The sequence below is a fragment of the Macrobrachium rosenbergii genome, chromosome 56 (genome assembly GCF_040412425.1).
Source record: "Macrobrachium rosenbergii isolate ZJJX-2024 chromosome 56, ASM4041242v1, whole genome shotgun sequence".
Lineage (NCBI taxonomy): Eukaryota > Metazoa > Arthropoda > Malacostraca > Decapoda > Palaemonidae > Macrobrachium > Macrobrachium rosenbergii.
In genome coordinates, this window is record NC_089796.1 from 47,869,376 (window position 1) to 47,891,036 (window position 21,661).

The 21,661-nt window shown below is 38.1% G+C and overlaps 1 protein-coding gene across 2 annotated transcripts in view; it reads right to left on the minus strand.

Moving 5' to 3' along the window:
• Nucleotides 1-12,571, minus strand: part of LOC136836502 (monocarboxylate transporter 13-like) — a 33,283-nt gene extending 20,712 nt beyond the window's left edge. Inside the window, exons 1-8 of one of the 2 annotated variants that reach the window (XM_067100850.1) lie at nt 11,683-12,571; nt 7,086-7,250; nt 6,032-6,117; nt 5,354-5,480; nt 1,624-1,770; nt 974-1,156; nt 428-555; nt 99-272 (exon numbers count right to left, since the gene is read on the minus strand). In XM_067100850.1, the coding sequence (XP_066956951.1) occupies nt 99-272; nt 428-555; nt 974-1,156; nt 1,624-1,770; nt 5,354-5,480; nt 6,032-6,117; nt 7,086-7,242 (1,002 nt within the window). In that variant the 5' untranslated portion in view covers nt 7,243-7,250; nt 11,683-12,571. The remainder of the gene's footprint in view (nt 1-98; nt 273-427; nt 556-973; nt 1,157-1,623; nt 1,771-5,353; nt 5,481-6,031; nt 6,118-7,085; nt 7,251-11,682) is intronic. The other variant, XM_067100851.1, reaches the window with a different exon arrangement.
• Nucleotides 12,572-21,661: the final 9,090 nt, after the last annotated feature.

Consider the following 21,661-nt stretch of genomic DNA (forward strand, 5'->3'; position numbering starts at 1 on the left):
CAATAAAACCCTTTCGACTGTATAAACCTCTTGACAAGTGCAGATTGTGTGAAAAGAAGGTCCTTTCACGTCACTGATTATTGGTGTCGACGACTTACGAAAACATTGAGAGCTGTGGTGATGGAGATACAGGTGACAAGGGCTGTGCTGATGATCAAAGGGTCGCGCAGTACCGAAGGCTTGTAATGGTTAAGGAACTTTTTCCAGATTCCTTCCGGCTCTTCATGTTCTCTAATAGGACCACTTTCATGCGCAGTATCGCTTCCCCTTTTCTGTCCAGTAAACAGATAAACAGCATTCAGCTACATCAAAGACTAGGACTTTGTTGTATAGCCACAAAATGTGGACCCACTGTTGCCATCAAGATGAATTTCATTTGATGCAAGGTAAAGTAAAATATTTGCTTGTCAAGCATAATCATACATACTTTGCTCCCCAGAAGTCTGTGGTTCGTATCGCTAATTGCCTCCTTGCTTTGAGGAGTAGACGCTTTTGTGTGCCACTCGACAGGGTGGAAAAGTGCAGTCGCAGGGACAGTTAACATCACCACACAGCCTATAGTTGACATTTAGACACAAAAGCCACGTTACAAAAGGAAAGACAGCCTACGTCACTGTCAAAATTCATATCTTTATCGACCATGACAAAACAAAAATTGTTTTTAAGTGGAAGTTATCCTGAAATAGGGTCAGTTATAATAGTTTCACTTTCAAGAAATCGACCAGGTTTCATAGTCTTACAGCAGATGGCAATTAGTAAAGGCCAATGAACATTGGTATTACCTGTAAGCAATATAAAAATCATGAAACACGATTTGAGAATGGAATGGACATTTCAGTATTTTCAAAATCGGAGCTCCCAAAACTGAGAGCAAAACCAACTCTTATACTGGTCTTTTTTTAGTCTATGGAATTAAGACACCGGCTAGAGTATTAAAAACAAGTGTCTGGGTACTTTCTAAGTCGTCTGTTACCTGCAATAATAGCTGCCCATTCAAATGAAAACTCTTCTTGAAGCCAAGATGCCAACAAAGGCATAACTATGAGGCCCACAGACCCTCCTGTTACCATGATTCCATTTGCAAGACCCAATCGCTTCTTGAAGTATTTCGCAGACATGTGATAACAGCTGTTTATGCAAATACCGCCTCCTATACCTGTGGCATAAAGAAACTGGCTGTCCACAATCCCAAGCTCACAGTTACTCAAGAATCTGGGTAATGAATGACTCCTGAGTAACACAGGGCTCTTCACCTCTCTCTATAATATGATCTGAAGAGCAATGATAAGTTGATTATCATAAAAAGATCTAATAATATCGATTTTACCTGTTTCTCTTAAGACTTTTACATTTTCAATGCAAAGAACTTTGACTTGTCATTGAAGAAGGAAAAGTAAAAATAAAAATCATAGTCTCTTTACGCTGAAGTATCAAAATAAAAAACATGCAATAGGAAAAGAGGAATTGGTTTATAGTGCGGAGCGGTAGAGATGTTTTCATGGCGTATCTGATAACTTGTATGAAAAGAGAAGTGGAACACTTTTGAAGTAAAGCCAAACGACTGTTTTGACCAAGGAGAAATATAAATAGCTGATTTTGAAAAGACAACACATGAGGTCTTACCACTGAGGAGAGAAAATGTCAGAAGGAAGTAGAGGGGATTCCCACAAACAGAGGCTGACACCATCAGAGATGAAGAAGCTACGAAGGCTGCTGTCATCGCCACCGGACGGTAACTGAACTTGCTGCCTAACAGCCCTGCCCATGGACCTGCAAGCAAAAGGTTGCACTGCACACTTTAAACACTTACATAGTTGAAAGGCATCTGCACACACACACACACACACACACACACACACACACACACACATATATATATATATATATATATATATATATATATATATATATATATATATATATATATATATATATATATATGTAATCATTGAATAAATGATATAAGATGTAGCAAAGCAAAGCAAAGTTATTAGAAAGGATACTATGGCTAGAGGAACAATAGTCATGATAATGAGAATAGGATAATCGTAGGTTAGTTAATCATTATCGCAATTAACATTTTCATGTGAGTAAAGGACAAAGTTGACTAAGATATTGCAACTACATGAGGACTTGGACTTAGGACCACGTAGAGACTTAGGGACTTTACTGAGCTCATCTTCACTACATCATCATATGCTACTTCATAAATAGGTGGTGAGAGTGAGAGGATACAGTAATATTAAGCCTGAAGGCGCAGGATACAAGACGTGCAAAAGGGTGCATACAATTGCCCCTCCATTCGCATGCCCACTTTTATACATGCAGGCGTTATCGACAACACATCAGAAGAGAGTAATATAAACATTGTTCAGCAAATAAGATACCTGAGTCTATCATATAATGCAAGGCCTAAATCATACAGAAAATCATTGCTCTGTAGAAAAAGAAAACCACGTTCACATTATATTGAGATATTTCACTATGCCTTGACTTCCAGGTCACAGACCCTTCACGCAAACATAGTAAAGTATTTAAAGGTCAGTTGGCAGCCTTTAATAAATTCATTGTTTTCCATAATGGCAGTCCTCCATTTAAATCCTAGTCATAATTTATATGGAATCTTAAAAATCTGTTGAAATTGAATTTTCAGCTGGATAAATTATTTTAAGAGCGAGAAAGGAAAGCTGTCACACAATGTGTGAAACCCCAAGAGAGGCTAATGCAAAATTCTTCATATTTTGTATATGTCATCTACTTATGCTCGCAAATAAAAAAAAATAAAAATAATAAATAATCGGTATGCTAATTACACTGTAGCGGCCATGATCATACGGTTACAACTCTAGAGTTGTCAGTCATCATAACTTAGGATTATCAGGGTCCTGTCGGACAATGACTTTTACGAGCAGAAAAAGAAAGGCTGAACTTGTCCTTACCTGTTTATGCTTGGGTATACTTGGGTATACTTAAATAAAATCCTAAAGAAAAGTTGCCCTTTGCAAAGAGTACGGATTTAGAAAAGTGTCAACAAAAGTGCTTTACATTGAACACTTCCACAGACCACGACTAGAGGCAGCAGTCCGCCTCTTTGTTCAAGACAGCCAATTTCGGGTGACTTCACAAACTCATAATGTTGGTAAATTTCTACAAAATACAAAATCCTATGTGACAAGGCTTCCATTTGCTCGCCCCATAATACACTGGAAACACGACTGAAGTGTCATTATCTTCGCTGGCAACAAAAGCAGTTCATTAGAGCGTGCTACAAGCTGTCTGCCCCCCCGCCATTTTTTTTTTTTTTTATTTGCCTGATTCTGTAATGAGCATTTCAGGTTGGAGAACAAACATGGAAGTTTCAAGTTCTCGCCGAAGACATCAAAACATTCAGCTATTTATTACCAAAGGGCATTCCGTGGAGAGCGTCATAACGGTTCACTTGGCTTCATGCAATTGCATTCCCTCTCCACGGAATGCCCTTTGGTAATAAATAGCTGAATGTTTTGATGTCTTCGGCGAGAACTTGAAACTTCCATGTTTGTTTTCCAACCTGAAATGCTCATTACAGAATCAGGCAAAAATTAAAAAAAAAAAAAAAATATATATATATATATATATATATATATATATATATATATATATATATATATATATATATATATAATTAAGATATATTCTTTCTATAATGTACTGGATTAGAACTAGCAACCGAGGAGGAGTTTTTGCCTTTTTCTTCCTTAGCAACAACCAAAAAAAAAAAAAAAAAAAAATTGATGAAATAATCCATATGGCACTTTGAAGATTTTGTTTGGTGTTTGCAGATTATTATATTCGATTATCTGAGAATCAATACGATATTGAGAAGAAAGTAATACTACTAAGGACAAAGGATTTAGTTCTCTGTACTGAGTTACTCAGTCACCCAGGGTTTCGTTATGAAATCTGATAGCGATTTTGTAGCCCTGGTGTAGCCATCTCTTCCATTTGCGTCATAGTAACTACAGCGACATAAACTCTGTTGTCGCAGGTTAAAAAAAAGAAAAAATTCACTCTTCTGGCAAATTCCATCTTCTTTGTTAAATCGAGGCCGCAGTTAACAAGATAAAGCGTTTGCTAACAGGGCCTTATGCCTGTCGACCTTGACAGCTCAGTTGTCACAAACATTACGTATTAGAACTGACAACACATTTTGTGGTCATTATTACTCGGCACAGATCATTTCTGAATCGTAGGTAATGGCTTGGACAGCTTTGGCTTCAAGCTTTCGCTTGTGAGTGAAATATTTAGAAAAATGGGAATGATATTGTAGATTCACAGTCAAGGTTGTGGAAAGAAACTTATTCAGAGAAGAAAAAAGTCAGTGCTGAAACTATGAACACAGTGGAAAGGAGGAATTGGAAATTTTCTTCGTGATGACAGTGAAATCTTTCTTTGTGGAGATAAATTAAAACTCTGTTCTGTATATTTGTGATTGATTTTAACAAGCGCTTGATGATGACATTTGTTCAATAATCACGAAGTCTTATTTTTTCTGGGGTAGTTCCTGTAATTTCTGGAGGAATGAGGCATTACTTGTACGAACTGGATTTAACGTAGTTTTCAGCCGCACTGCGGAGCGAGTCTACACCTGCTACTACAGTGCTATGTGTTTGATGTCGAATAACGATGCCTAGGTTACGTAATGATAGGTCACATCCCTAGTAAGTGCCTCCTTACGTAAATTGCAATGAATGTTTAACAAGGAGATTCTTTGTTGTGTACTTGCTTTTGCTTTGCTTTGCTTTGCTTGTATTCATTGGAGTACAACGTATTCTGTCATGGAAACTGAAATTAAGCCTACTTAGTTAACTTTTGCAAACCTATTCACTTAGCCCACTGGCAGGTTAGCCTGGCCAGTCATTGCTTGTATTCAAGTCATCCTAACCAAAATGCGCTAGTTTACGAGGTATATGTAACACCAGTTTTGTGTTAGACCGTAAGCAACGATTGTGCCGCAAGGATAATTACAGATTTCACGCGGATATGAAAATCATTTGCACGCGGGACAGTGATTAGGTCACACACTGAGATAACAGAGCCTTTTAAGTAGATTAGATTGAATTACTTATCCTCAAAGGTCATAGTCAAATCAGTTCCTGATTGTTGCATCATTGTCGTGCCATTTGTGTACATTCTGTCGAAAAATAATGACAGCACTGTCTTGTTGGAAGGGAACTGGATTTTGTATTTCTTCGATATCCTTTTTCTTTTTTTATGAACGGGGAAGAGTGGTTTTTCTTCGTTTAATGATCTCGCACGGACACGGGAAATGATGGTGTATGAAAGTATCCCTGCACAGAATGATAAAACTCACCTGCTAAGTTCCAAACTAACGACTGAAAATTAAAAAGCCATGTTGTCAGCGCAGCGCTTGCTCCCAGTTCCCGAAGTCTCTCTCCGTAGAAGATTCCAAAGCAAGGCCCTTGAGTGGTCATCGTCATCTGTGGGCATTGCGTTACTTTGGAAATTTTCCATACACACGCACTCACACACACACACACACACACACACACACACACACACACACACACACACACATATATATATATATATATATATATATATATATATATATATATATATATATATATATATATATATAATTAGATGTTTTTAGATGCAGTGGCTTGTGAATCTGCCGAAATGTTTGAAATGGGAAGACTATACGGTATTCCAACTGGAAAGAAACTAAAAGTATAGTTCTATGGACAAGTTCAGTTAAGATTATATATAAACAGATAATAACAAAAGATATTTTTAGTTTAGGAACCGGTTGTAACCAAATAGGTGTCTTACAGCACTGTATAAGTAAAAGAATCAGCATATGTGAAGTTTAAACAAAATAACGTAGTAGACTCAGTGATGTTCAGGGAACTGTTGGGCTTTGCGCTATGTACTGAGAAGACTTACTGTACAGACAGTCACTCATATAAGTTATTGATATAAGATATTTCAGTCGAAAGGAAAACCGTTCAAGTTTTGAAAGACATACGGTGCAGATAGTGTTAGCGAAGACAATGAACCAGCCCCATCCACCATCAGGAGGTTCGACCTCTTCGTCAGGAATCTTAGCATCACCTGCCAAAGGAAGAGGTCATGACAGAAAAGACTTGACATGGAACAAGAAAAAAGGTCGAAGGCCAGAGAAGGGGTAAATCCAGAATGCGGGCCATGGGGACAGATTCCCTCAGGAGGAGTGGAGACTCCTATGTTGGGGAGCAGGGGTACGGAGAGAATTCCATCCCTCATAGGCAGTACTATAATAGTTGGTGTCTGTGCTGGGAGTCCAGTCTTCCGCACGAAAAGGTTAGATGATGTTTGGAAGGAGTCTATATTTCCGTGTAATGCTGCAGGTGTGCTGGAGGTACAGTAGTGTGGAAGTGGTTTATTATACGATTTTATTCTTGACACCTGCTACCACTTCAGGACCAAGATTTCCACCCTCTAAAATTATCTGCCAGTAAGAGGACAAATGATTCCTTTGTAATGTCAAGAATATTTGTTGAGTAAGTTTTTCTTCATTTGTAAGAGATAGCGGATGGCTTAGAGTAATCTGACTTATGCCACGACGTGCCCTTGCCCTAGGCGCACCTTAGAATTACTAAAGACCTGAGCTAGAATAAATGAGGTCCGTAAAAGGGGAGGATGCCTGGCGCTCAAAACATTGCTCGATTGCAAGTACTTATTTTTAGGCTTGAACTTATGTGACAGATTCCAGCAAGAGTGTACATCTATCAATCATGTTTGCTTAAACTGATCCCTTCATTAAAAAAAAAAAAAAAAAAAAGCCAAAGACCTCCTTCCCATTTATTGAAAAGCTTGCTTTTAATCTTTCCAGATGAAAATACAGTTTTCAGTTTATACAAGATAATTCTCAACGCAACGTTTAGATTCTTAGAATGATCAACGCGGGATTTGTTATTATTAGGTTATTTTCATTTTAACTGTTCCGCTCATTTTTTATATATATATTTCCTTTCTCTATAGCTAGAAGACTTGAAATTTCTCTCGCACTGCAAGAGAGAAAAGAAAGGAAAGGCCCCGACCTTTTTTCTCGATGGCTTTAAGACCGACGTCATCTTCCATGTGAGCCGTCTGTCCTTGTGGCGACGTCACAAGGGGGACTTTCGTCTCGCCAGACTCTGGGGCCGATTTCGGAGCGTTTGTGCTCTTGCAAGTCTGAGCAGCGTCACTGATCGTCATTCTTGGACCTGTAAACAAGAGAAATGCGCTGTTTTCAGTTTCTCATATACAATTAAATAACGAATAACAATATCAGCACTGGAACTGCATGTAACATAATGTTTATTCACAGTAGTGTATCGGTATTTCTGTTGTATTTCCTAAGGAGAACATTTATTAGAGCCGCTTCGCATACGTCTGAACAGTGACTGAATAAGAATTAGTTTTCGCTCGTAGGTGACTGAAAAGATTCCTTGAAAAGTTTTATTATTTGTTCAGGCTGGCAACTTACAGGACTTACTTGAAAACGGATTACCTTTGAATTGAATATAGAATTTAGACCAAAGGCCAAGTACTGAGACCTATGAGGTCATTCAGCGCTGAAATGGAAATTGACAGTAAAAGTTTTGGAAGGTGTAACAGGAGGAAAACCTCACGGTTGCAGTATGATTCAACTGTTAGGAGAGGGTAGAGAGTAAGATGGAAGAAAGAGAATATGAAAGGAGGTACAGTAAAAGGAATGAAAGGGATTGCAGATAGGGGCCGAAGGCACGCTGCAAAGAACCTAAGCAATGCCTACAGTGCACCACAAGAGGTGCACTGACGGCACTACTCCCTATGATTACCTTCGACTTGATTCGTGTGAAATTTTGACAGCGCCACCCCGCCCCTCCCCCACTGGTAATGTATCTCAGAGACAGGTATAGAAAGGGCTTGGTGACCCTATTGATATTTTCGCAACGTTTCTCAAACTTCAGAAGGGACGTGATTCCCCTGAGATCTGAATTCTGTGGTCATCAAAGACAATTCCCTTGACTTAAATGGCACCCGTGAACGCCCTCCTGCCAAGAACTGAAAGGAGCCCAGCCAGGTCATACCAGCGAGATCAGTCTTAGTGTCCAATTTATCGAGTACTCTTTGCGTTTTATTTTCACTATGAAGATTTAATGTTAAGGCGCAAGACAACTCATCTGTTTGAGTTGACGAACTTCACCGTGAAGTGACGAACGTTATCAAACGTTATCGGAGAGCGAAGGGACAAATATAGATTGTCATATCAGTCGTCAGTGGACAGATTCGGCGTTGCGTGTGGCAGGTTGCTATCACTTGCCACCCATAACGGAACTAACAGACTCCATCCAACCCCCGTGAAAATGGACAGTGGTTTACATTAAACCCGAAATATTCTATATATATGGATAAGGTTTACAATACTAGTAAAATACAATTTATGTTGGTTGAATCTGTAGTCTAAGCTGAAATGTGGCAGAGTTTCAAACATTTCATACTTAGCGCTAACATATTCACAGGCGAAGCCAAAACTGAGATGTGCGTATCTTCTCATCTTCACAATAACATCTTCGTCAAAACATCAAACTCTTACAGTGAGGTCAGTCTAATTACTGACAACTGCTGCTGCAGTGGTGGTAACCAACATAACCACATCGGTGCCTTTGGAAGTGCCAGTAGTTTTGTTATTTTAAACCTCTGGCAGAATATTTGCCCAGCAAGGAACAGCATCAGAAAACTTCATAAAAATCGCTTCCAGCAAAGAACAACGGAGACCTAATCCCTTGCATAAGTCAGCTGCAGTACAAATGACGGCTAATTCTCTTCGGTTGAAAAAGAAGAGATGATCCACTAACCAAACGGTAAATTTCCACACCCCGATGTCCAGCACCACGTCGCTTACATTCTAGCAATTCAGGACACAGAAGCAATGTAGAGAGTCATAAGGATGTATGGATGGTACAGAGCAATAGAAAGTTTCTGTGATGGAACTGAAGTATGTGTCAGAGTTCGTAAAAGGAGAGTCACTGGTTTGGTGTAAAAGCTGGTAAGAGAGAAGGGTGCATCAAGTCTCTATGCTGTTTAATATTTTCTTGGAAGGAGTCAAAGAAAAGACAGTAGGCAGGCTACACAGTTTAAGCTGAGGATGAAAGTGAGTCAGAGCCAGGCAATGCAGGTCAATCGCCATCAAGAAGGTGGAGCAGCAAATGTTACCGTGGATGGCATGAAAATAGAATAATTGGGAGTGTCGCTGGATGCCAAGGTTGGAATTTATAAAGAACTGTAGAGCCAACTCTCCTCTATTGAAGTGAAGTGTAGATATTGTGAATGAAAGAAAATAGGAAGAAGCTCTAGGGAAGACGTTTTCACAGAGTATTTGAGGTATGCAAAGAATCAGAAGGATGAGAAATGTGGAGCTGTGTAAGAGTGGACAGATGTTAGTTTGGCTCAAAGAATGGAGCAAAATGTTTTGAGATGATTTGGTCATGTGGCAAGAATGGAGGATGATAGGTTGATGAGAAAGTTATACATCTTGGAAGAGCTCAAAGGAAGGAGGAGATGAAGACCTAGGGAGAAGGGGGTCCTCAATAGCCAGGAAGAAGAGAGTGCCTGCCAAATAAAAATTAATGGCGCAGCAGTCTTGTGGGAGTTGTCTGCACCCAGGATTTAACCATGATTCAGCAGTTTAGGTCTGAATGTGACAGTGATCATTGCCTTTTCTTTTCTCAGAGTCGACCACATTAGGAGAAATAGCAATATATATATATATATATATATTTTCTGATATCGGGATATAGGTCTCTCAGGTATATATACTGAGAGATCGATATGATGAGTCAGAAATTTATTTCTGTTCCACACGTGATTGTGTGTTGATGATATATATATATATATATATATATATATATATATATATATATATATATATATATATATATATATATATATATATATATATATAGAGTATATGGCAAATCTGTTTGCTCTCAGTTTTCCATGTGACCGCTGCCGCTGGCATCTGTCCCTCCTTTTCCTGACATCTGCAGCTCAGACAAGGAAGAACTTACTGTGCCCACGAATACACTAAGGAAGTAATGCCTTCAGTAACAGTAGCCAGTCTTCTGGAATTTCCAGTAATGTAGTTTGTTTATGTCTGGTCACCTAAATTGGAGTGTATTCATATGAAGAATGTACTTTTAAGGTGATGAATGTCCTGCTTGCGGTGAAACTCTTGGGTTTCACAGATCTTCAGACCACCTAGATTTTTGAAACGCTAGAAGCCATTTTCCCTCTATTTCCACATTCACTCATTCACTACTGAATTCTTCTTCTTATTTCTACGTTAACTTACTTTACAGTTTATAATCACTTATCTGAATGTGAGTCTAAATGAATGGATGAGAAATAATCGAGCTATACATTCCATTTGCTATTGCAAAGGTATTTTGAATTTCAAAAAATAAAACATTCGCGACTTCGGTGGATTTTTTCTACTCCGGTTAAACTTACAAGTAATGTACAGGACAGTTCAGTATCTACTTATATAAGAGGACGGAATATCTTGGAATGAATTTAATATTATATATATATATATATATATATATATATATATATATATATATATATATATATATATATATATATATATATATATATATAAGAATATATTTATATACATATATAAATTATATAAATATGTAATATATACATATATGAATAAATTATATATATATACTATAATATATATATATATGAATTATATATATACATATATATATATATATATATATATATATATATATATATATATATATATTATATATATATATATATATATATATTATATATACTATACATATATATATATATATATGTATATATATATATATATACAACTTACATAAGTGTTATATAAATCACAAGTCAGTATTAAACAGTGAAATTCAGCTTATTACGTCAGGGGCGTCATTTACGGGGGCAACTGGCCCCCAAGACTCAAGATGCCCCCAGCCCTCAACTTGGCCCCCTCACCCCACCAAGCCCCAAGAAGTAACAGCAGCTGGTTTTCCATTATTCCTACCGAAATTCAAATGTGTCATCACATTAAGTTATATCTTTCTATCTATCTATTTTATGTGCTTCAAAAAGCACAAAAAATAGCTTAAAATCAAAAAAACCTCGGATGATTAGGCTCGCTTCGCTCGCCAGACTGCCTTTGCCACCGCCCCCCCATCAAAAATCTGAAATGACGTTCCTGTATTCCGTTGTTACTTCCTGTTATAAAACTAGAAATTCAACTGTCCTGTACTAGTTAGTTTTACTTAAGAGGAAGAACTCCACCCGAAATGGTGGTTATCAGGTTTTGTTGACATTCGAAATGTATTTTTGGTAGAAAACACAATATCTCGTTGATTTCTCTTCCGTTTGCTTTAAAATGAGTGCTGGTAAACTAGTCATTTGCATCTCATTGGTATCCCTACCCTGTACTATTCTTTTGTCATATTTCCTCGAAAGAAATCTCTTTGACCCAGTATAAAACACCTCGTATGAGTCTTCACAGTCATATTTGCAAATAAGATAAACAAATGACTCTATCTCGACGAATGAAATGACGAGACTTTCGTTGACAGTATAGCTGCATTTCATGTCTGGTATTGTATTCATGCTTACCTTCGTCTTTGTAAGACTTCGCAGGATGTCAGACTCCAACTCCCTTCAATTCGTTTGACCTGGCAGAGAAGTATCAAAACGCACATTCCATTCTGCTGACTGTCCTCGTCAGCGATGCAATGTCAGCCTGACATTTCGTCGCTGAATCCACTTCCGCGAGTGACTTCCGTTTGTCAGCAGCCTCTTTCTGTAACTAACTATCGCATTGCTCGAGAGAGCAGCGCAGGGTGCTGTGACGCTGAGCTGGCAGAGCATATCTTCTAATGCTAATCTGTTGCCAAGGGCTGAGGAGAATGAAGTCATCCGCTGTCCTTTGTCTTCGAAAAGCGCTGCTGTTTCCTTTTCGTCTGTCAACGAATTCGTGAGGACTGATACTCGGACGGTTCGAAGTACTTATTGGCTTTTGGTATTTTGAGAAATGTTTTCAAAACTTTTATGGTGAAGTTTTTACAACATATGGAAGTGTTTTAACTCTTATTCTTCTTCTTTGGAGTATTGTTCTCCAGTGTGGTCTTCCGGTGCTGACTCTCATCATCTCAAACTCTTGGATAGTTATGTTATCAGTCAAGTTTATTTTACCAACTCTTAATAATGACTTGTGGCACAGGCGTCAAAGTGAATTTATTATGTTTGCTGCACAACTTGTACTACAATGATAAACATTCTCCGCACTACCTGACATCACAGCACTAGGCAGGCTGCTGCTGCTTCTGCTGCTGCTGCACAGGGTCGTTTACTCATTTCAGGCTCAATACTGCTCAGTTTGAAGATGACGACTAAAGTGTGGATTAGTTTTCTTATTGCAATTGTAGAGTCTTCTGATCTCTAAATGTCTCAGCGAGGAGCAAATTTATTCCTGCTCTCTGCTGCTGACGTCGCTGAATTCGGCGTCTCGGTTTTATTTTCTTATCCCTCATATCTAATCATTTATGACTTTTCCTTTAACTTGTCTCCCGTCACCGCCTGATTTCTTTCTGGAGTCGTCCCAGAGCTCTGACCTTTTTACCACTTGTTTCTCACTGTTCCACATCTGCTCATGCCACATACTACGCCAAAAATTTATAGCAACAATTTTATAAGTGTTTATAAGTATTTTTTCCATTCATCCTGTGATCTGCAGTTGACTAAGAGTAGAGCTGCACAACAATCCCTTCACACTGTGCAAGCTTGGCTTCCATAGAAAAACGGTTTCCCTTTCAAATCTTTTGCGCACATCCTGCCACCTTCTTTACTTCACTTATTCTGCGAGTCTGCGACCCTTTCTCTTATCTCTCCATCATCCAATTTCTTTACTCCCAAATACTTCTATGATTCAGCTACTACCATTTTTCCACCATCCATACTAGCATTCATTCATTGTTTCATTTTCCTTATTTCATTGAACCCCACGACTATACTTCTAATTACATTTACTTCCAGTTTTCTCCTCCTGCAAACGCCCTCAGACTCATTCGCTAATTGTTGTACTTCTTCTTCACTCTCCCCACTAAGCACTGCTTGTTTGCAATCACTAACCATTCTCCACTTCTTTCGTGACTCATCTTACCCAGCTTTGCACTTATGTCTCGCATCTTTTTCTGACGTCTCGTTCCATTTCCGTCCACAAAGGTCTGTCATAACCACAGAGACATAACAAAGACTCTTGTTACAGTATGAAGTCAGGGGAGCGACTGGTTTGAAGTAAATTAGACCCTGGAAGAGGATACGTCATCTATGTTTATGATGAAGTCTTTCGTCAAGAGTCAGGGAATGCGAGAAGTGGCTCTGAATAGCCGGGAAAGTGCTGATGTTGCCTTTAGCAGAGAATGCAGTTCACACGTCCTGAAGCTTTTCAAAGAGAAGAAAGTTGAGATTAGTGCCGGCTCGGGAAAAGTTATGATACGTGAGGGTGTGAAGCTCACGAAATAATAATGATACAAGGAAGTATCCCAGCTCAGTGCAGCTTTTGGAACAGATGAATATCTAAGGAGGCAAACGCTTGAAAGCTGAAAAGACGTGCGATTGTAATAATGTTGGGGAGAAATAGTGATCGACAGAAAAACGTGGCAAAAAAAAGTGTCACAGAGCCCTAGCGGAAATATGCTTCAGAGCTTCGTGAGGGGTTTCGAGCATGAGTGAAGCTTTATTTGATGATGATGATGATGATGATGATGAGGGTATCAAAGTAAAATGATTTCTTCGAGTGAACAGCAGCAACAAAGAATCTAGAGTAATGTCAGAGACACACTTACGTCAGGGCATACCCGAAGGCTCAAGGAAGCAGGAATGCTTTCAGTGCGAAATAGAAGATATAGCGGTCGAAAGACGCAAGCAGTCGACTCCCTGCTAATAGGCTCTTCTACATTTACAACTAGGTATGAGCCTGTGGAATTTGGTTTCACAATAGCCTCAGCAGTTAGAAGTCTGTTCTTGACACACACACACACACACACACACACATATATATATATAATATATATATATACATACATATATATATATATATATATATATATATATATATATATATATATACTATTTATCACATATGATTCATATACAATGAGAAAGCTGTCGGAAATAATATATTTTTATATGTTACGAAGGGGAATTTTAGTTGATAATAGTATATATATAGGAATCAGGACTACAGTGACGCACAACGAAATCGGCCACAAGATATATATGAATAACATCTCCCATCAACTCATCGAACTCAGGTGTTTTTGCGTTTATATATACCTCTGCCATGTTGATATATATAAATGACTATTTATCACATCACCGTGATTCACATACAAGTGAGCTACAAACGTTTTTTATACACTCTACGGAAATAAATATTAAATGTTACAAAAGTTGATAATAAGTCCAGATCCCTGGGGATCGAATCGGACGAGGAATCATCTAGTCCACTACGAAATGCCCAAGAGAGGATATTATAACATCTCCCATCAACTCACTTCAACTCCAGGTGTTTTGCGTTTTGGAGACGATTCAACCTCTTGCGTCGTGATTTGGAAAACTATTTAATCAATTCATATACAGTCAGAAAGCCAAACGTCCTTTAATACCAATTTGACCGAAATAATATATTTTCAAGAATTTTTAGTTGATAATAAGTCCACCGTCCCGTTCTACCCAACTCTGCTGAAATCGGCCCATATGAATAACATCTCCCATCAACTCACCAGGTTTTTAGTTTTCTGGAGAAGAAAACTGCGTTTGAGATGGCTGACTATTTATCATTGATTCTGTCAATCGGTCGCAAACGTCCTTTTTCTGTCCTCGGAAATAATATATTTTCATATATGTTCAGATTTTCTTGATAAAACTACTGAGGTTAGAGGGGCTGCAAAATTGGTATGTTGAATAACACCCATCCTCCAATCATCAAACACCAACCTCTGCCATGTTGACCGTGTGAGTGCGTTTGCCCCCAGCCTCGTGTAGTTTTTATTTTATTTAAGGCTAAATTATTTTCATGATTGTGAATTTTCTGGCACCGGTATACGGTGCCAATCAACACATGCCACCATCGGGCCGTGGTATCAATAACATCTCCCATCAACTGGGCCGTCGAACTGTGTTTTGCGTTTTGGCGCGATTCACCCACCTCTGCCATGGCCGTGCGTTTGAGAGACTATTTTCATCACAGCATTGTACGCTTTGTATTCAGAAATTGATTCCCCGGTAACATATATGAAAAGAAACTTCGGCGCATTCTTTACTTGTTTGTTACGGGTGAGTTGATGGGATGAGAATCGATGTCAACCCTTATTATCCTCCCATATATGAAAAATGGGTTTTCTGTTGATGAATTTCCGTCACATACACAGTGGACATTTTTTACCCACAAATACTAAACCACAAAATTTAATGTAGCTTATATCGTGTAATATCTAGTCCACTATGCCCAAGGGATATTATAACTGGTAAGTACTTCACCTCCTGTGGGATTCAAATTGCATCTAATTTGGAAAACAACAACGCGCAGACGCAGTGACCTTTGACCTATCAAGAGAGGTATAAGTTGCTACCAACTCTGCTGTCCATATGCCTGTCGAATTCAGGTTTTAGTTTTCTGTAGAAGAAAACTATTGAGATGGCTGTTTGTCTGTCCGTCCGCACTTTTTCTGTCCTCCCTCAGATCTTAAAAACTACTGAGGTTAGAGGGGCTGCAAAATTGGTATGTTGAACACCCACCCTCTAATCATCAAACACCAAATTGCAGCCCTCTAGCCTCGGTAGTTTTTATTTTATTTAAGGCTAAAGTTAGTCATGATTGTGCTTCTGGCACCGGGATAGGTGCCAATAACACATGCCACCATCGGGCCGTGGCTGAAAGTTTCATGGGCCGCGGCTGAGCTTCATGGGCCGTGCCTGAGAGTTTCATACAGCATTGTACGCTGTACAGAAAACTCGATTACGCCGAAGAAACTTCGGCGCATTCTTTACTTGTTTGTACTTGAGAATCGATGTCAACCCACCTCCACCAAGGTAGTTGATTGGCGCGTTTCCAACATGTGGCTCATTGCCGATTTTGGTCACATAGCCTACACCGTCACTCGCATGATTTCCTTTGGGTGCAATTATTCCCGAGGTAAGTGGAGATACCACACACACACACACACACACACACACACACACACACACATATATATATATATATATATATATATATATATATATATATATATAGAGAGAGAGAGAGAGAGAGAGAGAGAGAGAGAGAGAGAGAGAGAGAGAGAGAGAGAGAGAGAGATAGGTTTCGTAACTGGTTCGTAATAAGCTAATCCTTTCCCTCGTGACATAGAAGAGCACATTCTCGCATTACTAATCTTTTTCGCAATTCCCTCAGTCTGTATTTGATATTTTTTCAAAGGTTAAGGAGTAGTATAATAGTTAAGAGATTTGGTAACAAACTGCGTCATTAATGACTTCTGTCTTGTTGGTAGTTGCATTGGCAATACTGCCAGAAATTGTAAATATCATCAATAAGTCTTACGCTATATTAGCAATATTTACGGTATATTCATCAGTTATGACTATAATATTTACGATATAGTAAAGATATATCATTGTCAGAGTGGACGATGCTACCAACTGTTTAATCTCGTTGTGTAGACTGCTTTATCTTCCTAAAACTGGGTTTTAGGCAGAATTCAACAGTATTCCAGGGTGGAATGAAAAGAAACGTGAAGGGACTGTTTTGGGGGCGTTTGGTGCGCTCCCAAAGGTCAAGATTCGGCAAGGCAACAGCGCGCAATGTTATTGCGGGAAACGCCAGGCAGTGAGTGAGTTGGGATCAAGGAGTCGCATTGAAGTGTGGTCTGCGCGAAGTCTTCTTCTATGGGAGCGAAAATCGCGCTTGTTTGTTTGGGTTGTTTCAGTAGGTTACTGTGATCACTTTTATTATTGCAAATATGCTAAGGTAAGTCTTCCGTCATCGCACTGAATACTCTAAATCTTCGACTGTCAATTATTTACTCGTAAATAAATAGATGATGTCTGTCAGTACGAAGTTCATTAACCCTTGCCTATCGGTTCGAGGCGCGAGAGAGAGAGAGAGAGAGAGAGGGGGGTGGGGGGAGAGAGAGACGTATATTTAATGGAGAGGATAATGAGCCCATTCTTGTTAAATTATAAGAACATTTTGGATTACAGGGATGTCTGCTCAGAATGCTTCGTAATGTTGCGCGGAATCCTTCCTGACTGACGCTGAACAATGGTTCCGGTGACACTTTTCCTGGCAACTATCAGAGTGCCGAAGGACTTGATTTTGAATGCATGAATATTCATCTGTCTGGTACGAATGCTTCTCTTATCACTCTCTTTATGGTTATAAATGTTTAACTGTTGAATTTATGTTTTGAGCCTATTGCGAGGTAGTTCTTTTAATTGTAGATTCCTTCAATATGATGAGAGGCTTTTGTTACAGAACAAGATTGAAAGAGCACAAAACAAATGGGAAGAAAGAGAACGAAAGAAAAAGAGAACGGTTTTTGAGAGGAGCTTGACTCTTCGTCTGGCTGGGTTCGAATCCTATGGAAGAGTGATTTCAAGGCAACAACGGATGGAAATCCACCAGGCAATATATTTCTTTTGTTCCACTTTTAAATCTCCTTTAAACATCTTGTGCAAAATAGCATAAATATCGTTTTCAACTGATAGCTGAATGAGTTTAGATTCTGGAAAGTTGTCAGACAATATTATAATATATATATATATATATATATCTTGTTATACTACTGCGGGAACAATCGATCATATGCAATTGATTATTCGCTCACGTGTGTAAAAAGATCATTATTCTTCTGACTATTCTTACTGAATGTTTATGATCATGATTTATTCTTGCTCGTCTGGCCTAAATGGAATGTATCATAGTGTGTGTGTGTGTATACATATATATATATATATATATATATATATATATATATATATATATATATATATATATATATATATATATATATATATATATATATATATATATATATATATATATTATTATGATTAGCAAGAAAAGCAAATTGCCTCCCTCTTTGTTGTTGTTGTTGTTTATTCTGTTGTTTTCATTTTGCAAATCGATAGACCATCTGTCATCGGTGCACGGTCAGAATACAAGGGTTTAAAAGATTAAGGCCACTCCTTTAGGCAGATCTTTCTTCGAGGCAAAGTGATCTCTGTTGTATTACAGGCAAAACTCCTGCGGGCATCAGCTGAAGATGATTCAACACCCCATATGCTGGGAGTGCCCCTGCCCCCATAGGAGGAGATAAAAGCAGAAAACATGAGGCCTCCCTCACACACGCAAGGTGGACGACAGGGAGTGAAGAAGGACCAAGCCACCTGCCCTTGGCCGTGTCCTTAGCTAACCACGTGGCCCTTTTCAGCCTTCGAGCCACGTGTGTTTGCTCCACCTGACCTGCGGATGCCCCACATGCCATTGCCCGGCCTTTTCGTGAAATTCCACGCGTTGCCCTTCTACAAAGTCCCCATCGCGTGCCCTTGCATCCTAACACGTGGAAGAACTCGCCCCTCGAAATCGCAAGTCATCCACGGACCAATTTTCGTTGGAACCACAACAGCCCTGGAAAACCTCCATTCCCTCGTAACATTTAAAAGCGCCATTAATCAATCTAATGTGCAAGAAAAACATTAAATAAGCCCTTTGGCACCCTCAGTGCAGCTAATATTCTTTGTCTGTTTTGTTAGGTATATCTCTCATTTCTATTTCGTGGAAGCTTCTTGGACTGAGTCTGGAATCCCCAGTTTCATTCATTAGAATCCCCTTCAGGATCAATAATCTACTTGCGTTCCTCTTTCCCAACTAAAGTCATTTATTATAAAAGTCAGTAACAAGAGCCCTCGTTCATATGAAATTCCCCTTTGTTTTCCTCCTTTTTATGTTTTCCTGGACCCACGAAGTCAGAATCACAAGGCTAAATTACCTTAAATTGTTGCTACCTGTCTCTCACAGAGAATATTTCAAACTAAATCGCCAGGAAAAAAATAAAAAAAAAAATATATATATATATATATATATATATATATATATATATATATATATATATATATATATATATATAAATCTGTTTGTGTGTCCACAGGCTTCTTAATTCCAGAGGTTTCTGGGGCTTAAGGCTTCATGCTTCAAGACAATCTCCAGGCTCTTCGGAGCTTTTCGTCTCCGATTTTTTCTCCATAAAACTCTGTTCTTTAGTATTGTGCAAGAACAGGGGAAGGTTTCTGGGAATTCCGAAGGCTTCTGGTCCTCCCTAGAGGTGAAAGGCTTCGAAGATTTCTTCGGGGGAATCCCTCGTTCTTGAAGGGAAGCGGATCCGACAGGAATCCGTTCAGGAGCTGAAGACGGCTTCACAGGGTCCTGGAGTCTTTAAGAATTTAAGAAGACTTTATAATCCCATGGGTGTTTCTCCAGGAATGCTTCAGAGCTGAAGACTTCAAAAGGACCCTGTAGATCTAAAGACTCCAGGGTGAAGCCATCTTCAAAATTCCTGGAGAAACACCCACTATTATACTTCAAGAATCCAGCCGTCTCCGGCTCCTTCTGCTGCAAATCAAGTATGCATTCAAACAAACAAACAGACGAGCGTTTCTGAGTTTTAGTATTATACTGGCACGTGAGCAACAGCAAGCATCTGTATATATATATATATATATATATATATATATATATATAAATCATATATATATATTAATTAATATATAATATATTGTGACGAAGTGCCCAGTGTCTGGTCTTCAAATTAAACCTGGTGTCTAAGTGCTTGATATTTGATTACCAAACTTACCATTTATCCGACAAGTATGGTTACCTCATAACAGCCAGACACCTGAACCCTCATCACAAATACAAAACGACTGATTTCTCTAAAGGCAACAGTGATCCCTTATAAAACTTATCAATCATGCAAGAAAACAGAATAAGTTCACTAATACAGGTGTGAGGTAGATATCTACATGAGATTAAGTTAAAGGGCATCACTCCAACAACATTAAAAAAGTCTAAGTATTTTCATTTCCCTGGTTCGAGCTCACTTCAATTACTTGAAGGAAAACATCTCACTTACCACTCTGTATCTAATTCAAATCAAAATTACTGGTGGGTCAATAAATGAAACTCTGATATAACAATTTTAAATACAAAAATTTATTTCTAAATTCAAAGATTATACATGACTTTAACAGTCTCAGGGAAAATTTCTTATTACTTGAAAACAAAGCAAAATTGGATTAAGTTTGAATTAATCATTGCCAAAATTAAATCAGAAATCAATTTATTAATTAATCAAAAATTATTCAAGTAAAATTTAAGTTGTTAAGTAATGGATAATGATTGAGAAGAAATACAAGTAAATTAATTCTCAAGTGTTAAACAAAATAAGGCAACTAAATTAATCAAAAAAAATGTGAATACAAAAGACACAGAAATAAATTCTGCAAAAAAAGAAAAAATATCAAAATGTAAAGCAAAAAATTAAGACAATAGTAAACACACTACATGTATGTAAAAGCTCTTCAAAAAGTAAAGTATAAAACATACAATGTGAAAAAGTATTAAAAAAGGAAAAAATAGAATAATTGTATATAACCACTGTAAATATTATTCTTAGTGCACTAAAAACCAGTTTCTCCACTTTTTAGGCCTGTTACACTTATTAATAGGCGCTGTTACCTTCACTCAGTAAAATACACTGTTCAGATGACTCAGAAACATTTACTAAGGAATTAAACAGTTAAAAGTTACGAGTGACCATTGATTACAAAAATATTAGTTACGTTACGGCAGGACTTTCGAAGTCCTGAGAGCGAGAGAGAGAGAGAGAGACCCACAGATCTCCAGAGAGAACCGCAGTTCCCCTCAGCATGGTCAGGCTCAGAATGACTCTTTGTATGGGCGTCTATAGATGGGTGGGGCCGTTCTTCCATACGAGTGTGTGAACAGGTCTTAGATGAGATTTTTATTTTAAAAAGCTCTTTAAAAATGATAATTAGAAAGTGGAATTACAGTTAATAATAATATTTATTATTACATAGTTTCAGAACAAAAGAATCTCTAGTTACTACAATAAAATGAAAAGATATTGTCTCATGGAAAATTCCAGAACAATGTTATGCAACTTTCGTGACATGATTCACCACCCAACAGCATTCTGTACAGGAATGATCTAGCCATAAAGAATGTGCTACTTCAGCAGTCTTGTATATTGATGAAAACAAGTCGCCTCTTTATAGAACAACTAACCCCTGTCTCTCTCTCCACTCCATATATCTTCCTTCTTATAAACCATACAGGGTTTAAACACATTAATTTTAAGCTAACTCTCTATGGAATCTGCACATCTGAACACAAAACTATACAGTATACGACAATACACACAATGACTAAGGAGAGATTACTGCATTATGAAAACCACAGCATAAGAATATATATATATATATATATATATATATATATATATATATATATATA